General features: G+C 47.4%; 1 protein-coding gene across 3 annotated transcripts; it reads left to right on the top strand.

Moving 5' to 3' along the window:
* The first annotated feature begins 726 nt into the window (after positions 1–726).
* On the top strand, positions 727–9,229 carry GHRH (growth hormone releasing hormone). Of its 3 annotated transcripts, none has more exons than XM_037811957.1 (5): positions 727–831; positions 4,635–4,735; positions 5,052–5,156; positions 6,637–6,756; positions 9,102–9,229. In XM_037811957.1, the coding sequence occupies exons 2-5, from the start codon at positions 4,656–4,658 to the stop codon at positions 9,115–9,117; spliced, it is 321 nt and encodes a 106-aa protein (XP_037667885.1). In that variant the 5' UTR covers positions 727–831; positions 4,635–4,655; the 3' UTR covers positions 9,118–9,229. The 3 variants fall into 3 exon arrangements, with proteins under 3 accessions (XP_037667885.1, XP_037667886.1, XP_037667887.1); XM_037811958.1 differs by having other exon boundaries at positions 817–948; XM_037811959.1 differs by lacking the exon at positions 727–831 and adding an exon at positions 2,344–2,386.
* The last annotated feature ends 764 nt before the right edge of the window (positions 9,230–9,993 follow it).

Here is a 9,993-nt window from a genome sequence, read left to right as displayed (position 1 = left end):
CGGAGGTGGTGACTGACAGGAATCGGGGAGGCAGCAGGTTGCTGCACTCTTTCCACAATGCCACAAAAAAACAGTGTGGGAAACCGGTGTGTCCGCCTTACTTTTTTATCATTCTAGAGGAGACTCCTTAGCTGCAGGCTAGAGAAATCTGGAAGCACAGCAACTCTCCCAAGGTTTTCCATCTCCTTCCTCTCACTTCACACTTCTCTGAGGCAACTACTGACGTTTGGCTGCTTTGACACGGAAGGACATAAGCTGCCCGGGCTGGCTGCGACCACAGCAGGTGCAAATCAAATAGAAGAAAATCTTGATAATTGGATGACAAGGGAGGCAGCAAACAACTTCCTTCATGAAGGAGAGAAAAACACTTACACTTAGTTGGCTCCCCTAAAGTGAAATAAAGTTTCCCATGGACAAAACGAAATTATATGAAATTTTTAAAAGGCACAAAATTTTATCTCCAAGAGTAAATGAATCCTTGGTGTTTCATTGTTTTGAGTACTTCATTCATTAGAGTATTACTGCAATATTACACATTCCATTCCTCTTGGAATTATATTACAACTTTGACCTCTGTCTGCTCTCTCAAAGGGAAAGTTCTTAATTCGCAAGGGGCAAAACCTCTTCCCTCTATTAGGGTTTGTCAGTGTGGAGCTAAAAATGGCCCTTTGGTTGACTTGTGGGTAATTGATTCTCTGACGCTGACAATGCTTAGGAAAATGAAGGTATAAATGGTGGGAGTGCCACGCAGCCGCTGGAGCAAACGCCGAGACTGAGCTCCGTGGAACTGGAGCAGCGCCTCATAGCAGAGGGAGACCTGTCACGGTGGAGGTGAGTGGGGGTGGCCCTGGGGCTGGGCTGGAGGGGGGCAAGAAAAGTTGACCTTCTCACCAGCTGAGAGATGCCAAGTCAAAGAGGCCCAGTGCCATCCTCTTTGCCCATTGACAGGTGAGTACATCTGTGCCTGTTTCTGGATAAAATAGCCTCTCATCGGGGGCTCTGGTGCACACTTTTGATAGCTGGCACCATTTTGGGGGTTATTTTGGATGCTGTAGCACCTCAACCCACGGAGAAGGGGTTGGTAGGCATCTTCCAGGCATCCGTCAGAGAGAGTGAGGTGTCCGTGTGCCCTCAAGGGTGTGCAAGCAGGCTTTGGGGGCAAGGCATGAGTCGGCTGGATTCTCCTGTCGATGACGGGATTCTGCCACCGATCCAAGAGGAGCCAAGTGACTGTGCAAATCAATGTCGCTCAGAACCGAGTCAACATAATTGCCTGGAAATTGATAACATTTTTGTTTCTTGCTCAATTGCAGCTGTGCTCTTTACTCTAGGTTTCAGACACAATTCTCCACCCTTGGTGCCCTCCATTACCCCATCCCTGTATCTTGATCCTTGCATTAATTGTTCTGATGTATTTGTGTCTTTCGCTATAAAGCAGCTGCAAACGCTTTCCGGAAGAATGTGGGGCGTCCTTCACTCTTCTGAATGACACTTAAGCTGCTTCGTCAGTAGTAACTTAGATTTCCTTGCACTTGGAGCACTATTGGTGAAACAGTTTATAAATTAGATCAGGATGCCATTTTTTAGGGTTCCCAAATTACAAAGTAGAATGTTAGGAAAGTTATGTAAAAGATTTTTTCCCTAGGTTTTCAAAAGTGGCCTTGCTAGTTTTAGTGTTGAGGTCCAACTTCTGTCTTTAGCTGAAGCAGCATCTGCAGAATTCTCATGGCATTCTTGGCTTGAAGGCTGGCAAAAGGTGCCAGCTAATGAAGAGCAAGTGCCCATGTATCCTGAATCCAAATGACTTCACATGCACCTAATCACAGAATTAGTTTGTAAGCACAGCAGAAAACTGGCTGATATTCATAATGATAGGTAATAAACCATGAAATGCCTTCAGAGTCATCAAGGAGTTGTCGGTGATGCTGTTGGGTTGATTTTACACTTAATTCAGGGGTTTCTAGCTCCTTTAGAACGATTGTGTGCAACGTGTCTGTCAATGATGCTTTTATCCTCTGTTGCCCAAGCTCTTTTCTTACTTCACCATAAGCTGGATAATTCTAATTGTTTCCCATCTTTGTCCAATGGGATTTTGCAACCCCACGGATTACAGTCTCATAGCTCAGAGGTTGCTGTGGCATCTTGACCCATCCCTGGGGGCACATGGTTTACAACACATATTGTGTCTCTTGGTTAACCAGAGCTGTGCAATTACTCAGTCTCATTTTGAGAGCAAGATATTGCTATATTGACTGTTACTTGACCTTGATTTTGCACTCTTATTAGGTATCTTCAACTCCCTGAAACTACTGTGGGTCCATAGGGAGGCACCAAACAGGTGTTCCTGTTTGTCCTGCTTTTTTTTGGAGCTGTTTGCCACCTTCAGGTGATGAATTCTGAGGTGTGCCATGAATAGGGAGGGCTGGGAATGGGGTATTGGATCTGGGTGGCTGCTGGGAGGAGCAGGAGGACATTCGCTGGCCCGTTCTGAAGTGCCTGCTCTGAAACTAATTTGATGGAGGACCATGGGAAATGGCCTTTCTCCTCCCTGGGCATGCTTCCTTGGCTGTAAAATGGGGATTGTGTTACCTGCTCTGGAGGGCAAGTGTAAGCTTGGGCTGTGTGGATCAGTGGGGCAGAGGGAGAACTCTGAAGGGAGGGGGCTCTGAGCAGCACAGTGAGGTGACTGGGGGCCTGGATGTGCCCAAATCTTTAAAAGATCATCAGTGAAGAAGTCAAGAAAGCCCAGGTTTTCTTTGAGTTAAGGGGCCCTCCTTGCCTCCAAAGATCTCCTGCCTAGGAAATTCCACTGCCAGAGGAAGCATCTGGGAGAAGGGGGAACCAGGGGACATGGTATGATGAGGAGGATGGCAAAGTACTAAGGATCCTTGGTCTAAAGAGCAAAGGCTTAAGTCAGATGCAAAACTCACCTGAGGGCTCACCCTGTGGCGAAGGTGCCGATGCTCTGGGAGGCACAGCAGGTGGACGTTAAAAGGGCAGCCCTGGGGACAGATGCCATGTTCTAGTCTTTTTTCTAGCCCTGGTCCTTATCAGAATAGTACAGACTTAACAAATATTTGCCGGATAAAGAGATTTGGGTCTGACAAGATGAGGAAAACTTCTGAACTATAAGAGCTGCTTGGAGATAGGACACACTGGTTGGGGGTAGTGAGCTCCCCAACACTCACTGGCAGTGAGTGCCAGAGTGGAAACTGGAGGGCTGCATGTTGGAGGGGGTTACATCAGGGAGGGGCTGAGGCCTGAGGCCTGAGGCCTGATTGGCTGCTCCCTCCAGCTCTGGAGATGTGGGGCTCTCAGACCTCAGTGAGCAGACCCTGATGGGTGCCCCCTCTGGGACAAAGGTGTCCCTGGGTTAGCTGAGACCCCAGTGCCTGGGGGAAAGGGGTGAGTCCCTGAGAGGACAAGTGAGTCCAGAAAAGGAAAGTGGATTCTGCCAGGGCTAACCCTGCCTGCAAGAAATCACTCCTCAGCAGGCCTGGGGAGAGAGGAGGAAATGGAGTGATGTGGGGTGATCATGGGAATGGAGGGGGTCCTGGGCCTCTTGGTGGCTGGCTGGGCCTTTGGAGCCTATTCTTGCTGAGTGAGGGGACCCCATGGGAGATGAGAGGCCCAATTCCCAGGTGCTTGCTTTGGCCCATGGCTGGGGTTTCCCACACTGGACAGGTCGGTGTTAGCAGTGGCGGTGTCTGCCCCAGCTGAGGCGGGAACTTCCCCCGCTGACTGCGCGTCCCCTAATTGCAGAGCAACATGGTCAACAGGCCTCAATTAAGGGTAATTACCAGATCTATGAGGTTATCCTGCCACACTAATTCCCCAAGACTCTCCGGTCTCTTCCAGGGCTCAGACTCTTGGGCAAATCTAAGTAGCTGGAGAAAGGCTATAGCTTTCCTCTCTTCCTGCCAACTCCACACAAAATATAAAGAGGATGAGCCTGTTCTCAGAGTGAGTCTAAAATCAGACAATCACAGCAAAGGTTTATTGAGAATTCCCTGTGTGCCAGGCACATGCTACTTATTTCATGTACACAATATTTCATCTAAGCCTCACAAGGACACTATGTGGGAGATGTAGTTATCATCTCTGTTTTATGGGTGGGAAACTGAGGACAAGAAAGGAGAAGCCACTTGCCTCGGGACACACAGCTAGTGCTGGCAGAGCCTGGATTTGACCCAGAGCCTGAGCTGTTCCCCTCCGTTCCCTACTGTCAGTGCCGCCCTGTGTGGGGATGATTTAGGGTCACTAAGGGAAGGCACCCACTCCTCCTCTCTTCCTTGCTGAGGCCTGAATTCCATCTCTAATGTCTTAGGACATGAGAGAGTTTCACTACTCTCATTAGTTTTCTGTATGACCCTGCGAGGTCAACAGGGGAGCTTTATCACACCCATTTTCCAGATGGAGAAAATAAGGTCAGAGCTCGTGACTGGTAGAGCCAGAACTTGAACCCAGGTCTGTCTGACTTCCAGGATCTGGATTCTTTTTCCTACCCCATAGCTTCCAAAGAACAAGGACAACGGCTTGTCACAGAGCCAAACACAGGGCTGGGCCCAGTCAGAAAAGGGCACCCCTGTGGCTATGACTGCCCCAGACCCCCCTCTCCTCCTGTCATTTTCCAGGTGCCACCCCAGGAGTGAAGGATGCTGCCCTGGGTGTTCCTCCTTATGATCCTCACCCTCAGCAGCAGCTCCCACTGCTCCCCGCTCTCCCTGCCCCTCAGGTAAGCGGCCTGGCCCACAGCGCCTGGGTTCCTGCCATTCCCATGCCATCCTGCCACAGGAGGTTGAGGGATGCAGAAGCAAAGCCATCAGCAGGCCCCTGGCTATCTCCCAGGTAACACCCACTCCCCATCTTAGGGAGTGGGGCAGACCCTGAGCTCCAGAGTGGCCACCCAGGCCAGGGTCTGAGCCTCTCTGGGGATGAGCAGGACAAAGGGCAAGAGAAGGACCTGAAGAGACGTAGTGAGTACAGGCCCCCAGCATTCTCTTGCCTGGCCCTGTCCACCCTGCCCTCTGACCTCTGACCCCTCGGCATAGGATGCGGCGGTATGCAGATGCCATCTTCACCAACAGCTACCGGAACGTGCTGGGCCAGCTGTCTGCCCGCAAGCTACTCCAGGACATCATGAACAGGCAGCAGGGGTAAGCAAAAGGTCTAGTGATTTCTTCCTGCATCCCTGGATGTCAGAGTTTGGGGGCCCTGGTGCAGGATGCTGGGGACTAAGTTTGGTCTCTTCCGTTGAAAACCATCTATCATTTCTGGCCTCACCACAGCAGAAGGGCCCTGAAGTCAAACGTCGAGTTACCTCTATTGATTGCTCATTGAATGCTGACATGTGCTTCTCCCTATGCTCAATTACAATAGTGACAAGACCAATGGCAGTTATCATCTGATCAGAAACATTGGCTCAGAACTGGGACATTTACATCCACTCTGCACAGGGCCCTGCTCACAATGTGCCCTTGATAAGGACTAGCCATTATTCTTCTGTTCTTATCCCAACCCTACAAAGCATGTCCTCTTACCCCCATTACACATAGAGGTTAAATAGCTTGTGAAAGGACACAAAGCCAAAGAGGGGCAGAGACAGGATTATGGACCCAAACAGCTGACTCCACAACTGAACTATTTTTAGTTCTCATTTTGAAAATATTTCAAAGTTGCAAGAATAGTACAATGGACTTCCATGTATCCTTCCCTATGTCTACCAACTCCTAACATTTTATCATATTTGCTTACTCTACTTATATCTACACCTAAGCATATCTAGATATGTATTTCTCTATGTACAGATACACAAAAACACAAATATATACTTCTCATGCTTATATTTATTACTACTAATATTAATATTATTTTGCCAAGCCATCTGTGAGTAAATTACAGTCATCATGACCCTTTAGTCTTAGGATACTGCCACACGTCTCCTAACTTCTAACAAAAGGACATTCCCTTACATAACCACAGTATAATTATTATAGTATTATATTCAAATTTTACCATTTATGCCCAAATGTCCTTTATAACAATTATTTCTTTTTCTAATCCAGGGTCCAATCTAGGATCATTTAGTTGTCAAGTCTCTTCAATCTTTTCTAATCTGAAGCAGTTCCTTAGTCTTTCATGACATTGACCTTTGCAATTAGTAAAGGCCAATTATTTAAAGAATGCCTCTCATACTGGATTTGTCTGATGCTTCCTCATGATTCAATTCAGGCTGTACACTCACAGAAGTAATGTCATGTCCTTGGTGCATTTTATCAGGAGGCACATGATGCCAACTTGTCTATTACTGGTGACATTAACTTTGACCCCTTGGTTAACATGGTATCTGCCAGATTTCTCCTCAGTGAAGTTTATATGTGTGTGTGTGTGTGTGTGTGTGTGTGTGTTTTACTTTGTAACTAAGAAGTAATCTGTGAGGCAATTCTTTGCAACTGTGTATTTTGCAGCTGTACTTCATGAGTATGAAGTGTTCACACTGGAGATGCCGTATAGGGACACACCCTACTTGGTTCATTTTTACTTTAAGAGGTCTTGTTTTGTCCTGGCCTCTCCCAGGCCTCTCCACATCCTACTCAAACAGCAGTCTCAGCTGTTTCTCTTTTTCTAACCCAATAGAGAGAGAAACCAAGAGCATGGAGCAAGAGTACGGCTTGGCCGTCAGGTGGACAGCGTGTGGGCAGACCAAAAGCAGATGGCACTGGAGAGCACCCTGGTGGCTCTGCTGCAGAAACCCAGGTAGGTGGTGTGTGTGTGTGTGTGTGTGTGTGTGTTTGTGCGCGCACATGCTCCCCAAAGGCATGGGGCTCTGCCAAGCAAACTGGGAACGAGGTCCCTTCATTACAACATCAAGAACTAGAGTAAGGGGAGAAAAATGTGCAGTGGAGACTGGATTTATTCTAAGTACTTTATCTCCAGTGTGTAGCAAGAGATCAGGCTCAGCATCTGTGCCTGAAAACATTACTTAATTCAGTAGTTCTGGGATAGGACTCAAATACCTGAATTTTAACAAGTGTCCGAGGGGATTCTGCGCAGGTGATCTGAGAAGCGTGCCCTGGATCCCTTGCCAGGTTCACAAAACTCTAAGACCAGATAGACCAGCCCTTCCCAACACCCTCTGGTGGATGAGTACGAGTATGTGCAGTGCTCCTGAGAGGGAGTTAGGAAGGAAAGCTGTATTAGTTGCCCAGCTGCTAAATCAAATACCATTCAGTAGGTTGACTTAATAGGGATTTATTGGCTTGTGGTTTCAGAGGCTAGAAGGCTTTTTTCCTCCTGGGGTCAGCATCGTCTAGCTGATGGGCAATCTTTGGGGTTCCTTGGCTTTTCTGTCACACAGCAATGCACATGATGGTGTCTTCCCCTTTCTCTTCTGGGTTCCATTGACTTCCAGCTTCTGGCTGCTCCCCATGGCTTCCCTGTCTCTGCCCAATTTCCTTTGCCTATAAGGACTTCTTCAGCCCTATTGTATTAAGGCCAACATGCATTCAGTTTGGGGACACCTTAACTAATAACATCTTTAAAGGACCTATTTACAAATGGGTTCACAGCTACAGGACAGGGGTTGGGTCCTGAACATGCCTTTGTAGGGGACACAATTTAATCCCTAACAACAGCCATTCCCCATCTCACCGACCCTCATTCCCACTGTGAATCAGGGATGAACACAAATTAGTTTTCCCACTTTACAGAAGAGGAAAACTGAGACAAGGAAGGGTCAGCAGCTGGCCTGATGTCTGGGACAGGCATGACCGAGACCTGCCTTGCCTCCCTGGAGCTTCTTCACCTGGAGCTCTACTTCCTGGACAAAGCTTGCCAAGAAATACACAACTGTTTGGAGACACTCTGACGCATTTTAGAGCTGGATTTTGAACTGTGAACACAAGTATTTCCCAATGTGACTCTGTCAGGCACATCTGGGCCAACCTATTAAGCAAATTCAGTTCCCAGCAGAGCTCCTGACTCCACCACCTTCTTCCCAACCTAATTAGATACCAAGAGCCCCGGGATCTCACCAACTACAATACTGCAGAGATTCAAGTGGCACAGGCTGATGGGAAAACTACAGGAAGGGCAAGAACCAGAGCTGGGAGGCGGGATGGACACCTGGGCCCCAGTCCTGCCTCTGCAATGAACTCACTGTACACAGCAACCATCCGCTTCCTAATTTCCTCCTCTATGAAAGGAGAGGGTTAGCTCCATTGCTTCTAGGACCTCTAAGGCTAAAATTCTAAGAATAATGCTTACCCTGTGACTCTCTGCTGGGCTTAGGTAACCATTCTCCTGCTTTCAGGTTCCCACCAGGCCCTGGTAGGTTGGAATGGCCCAAGAAGGGCCAAGTCCTAGGAATGCAGCTTTGTTTCTGCAGGTTAAAAGCCAGAGGCTTTGCAGAACATAGGAGAACTGGAAGTCACAGGGCATACAAGAAGGGGTCACACTGTGTCCCCTCCAGTTCAACTGCTATAAATACAAGGATGTCCCTGGTGGGCCTGAGAGAACAGAAAATAAGAATGAATTCTCATACCTTGTTAGTGCAGAGTAGAGTGATTTTGCATACAGAACACTTTAGCCCCCACAATGCCCTGTGCTTCGCATAACAGCCCTGTAAGAGGACAGAACTTCAGATTTATCCAACCTCCCTCACCTGCAATAACCATCCAATGACTTCTATGTGCCAGGCTCTGGGCTGTGGGCTACAGCGGTACCTGTGCTCATGAAATTCATGATCACTGAGGGAGACAGGAAGTAAGCAAGTATCTGTACAGTCAATTATTTAATTTGTGATAAATGGCAAGAGAATGCAGTGAACGTGTGTGCTGGGATTAGAGGTGGTTTCTTCAAGGGCAAGTGGCTGGCCCGGGGGGGGATCTTTGTGGGAGCAAGTTGGCAGAGCTGGGGCTAAGACAGATAGATGGGCTTAGCTGGCATGTATGTGCATCCTTCCCCCCAGCCTGCTCTTTTGGAACCCAGACAGCCAGCTCCTGACACTGAAGCAACCATTACTCTGGTTCCAAGTGCCTTTGCCCTAACTCACCCTTCTTTCAGTCCCTTGGATTGAAACTTTATGTTTCTTTCTACAACAGGAATTCCCAAGGATGAAGATGCTGCCTGTGCTTTATGCTACCTGTAGCCAAAACAAAAGTTAATCCTATTTAATTCTGACCTACTTTTTCCTCTGTAAATACAATAAAGTTCCCCCATACTGGTCTGCATTTCAATGTTCTTTTTATCTTCAGTCTAATATTTTACATGTGTTTTACACAGTTACAGCTCCCAAAGTGGTATTACAAGGTATAACAAAAAATAACTAACATTTACCAAGCACTCATTTACCAAGCCAGGCAGTTTCACATCTTCACATGTAGAATCTCATGTGCTCCTTACACAGCCTAATGGAAGTATTAGCATTCTCCTCATTTCACCAATGGAGGAACTGAGGCACAGAAAGTTTAACTGACTTGCACATGGTCATGCAGCTGGCAAATGAGAGAACTGGAGTTCAAACCCAGGCAGGCCAGCCCAGAAGTGGGCTCTTAACCATATCTGTTTACTGTAGGGCAAAATCATTTCTTTAACCACTGGTGTCTTGTTTGTCCATGAGTAATAACCGTTTATTCACTCCAGGAATATTTGTAGGGCACCCACTATGGGCCAGGCACTGTTTTAGATGCTGGTGATAAGCCATGAGCAAACAAAGTCTCTAAGCTCATAGAGCTTACATTCTAATGATGGGGTGGGGGCGGGGGAAGAGATACTACAAACAAGTAAATGCAGAATGTGTATAAATGCAGAGAAAAAATTAAGGGGATGGGGAATACAGGAAGTTATTTTATATATAACATATAATGTGCTGTTCAGCAGTCAGGAAAGACCTCACTGAAGAGGTGACATTTGAATAAAGAGCTGAAGGAAGAGAGGGAGTTGTCCCTGTGGAATATCTGGGTAAAGAACATTCCAGGTGAGGGAAAACCCAAC

The sequence above is a fragment of the Choloepus didactylus genome, chromosome 19 (genome assembly GCF_015220235.1).
Source record: "Choloepus didactylus isolate mChoDid1 chromosome 19, mChoDid1.pri, whole genome shotgun sequence".
Taxonomy (NCBI): Eukaryota; Metazoa; Chordata; class Mammalia; order Pilosa; family Megalonychidae; genus Choloepus; species Choloepus didactylus.
Note: the sequence above shows the minus strand (reverse complement) of the source record. Positions and strands in the feature narration are given on the sequence as shown.

What these genes read in the sequence shown, in the direction of transcription:
- GHRH (XM_037811957.1), top strand. Translation starts at nt 4,656, where the DNA reads ATGCTGCCCTGGGTGTTCCTCCTTATGATCCTCACCCTCAGCAGCAGC. An exon ending in CCGCTCTCCCTGCCCCTCAG is followed by an intron (nt 4,736 to 5,051) that starts GTAAGCGGCCTG and finishes CCCTCGGCATAG; the next exon opens with GATGCGGCGGTATGCAGATG. An exon ending in ATCATGAACAGGCAGCAGGG is followed by an intron (nt 5,157 to 6,636) that starts GTAAGCAAAAGG and finishes CTAACCCAATAG; the next exon opens with AGAGAGAAACCAAGAGCATG.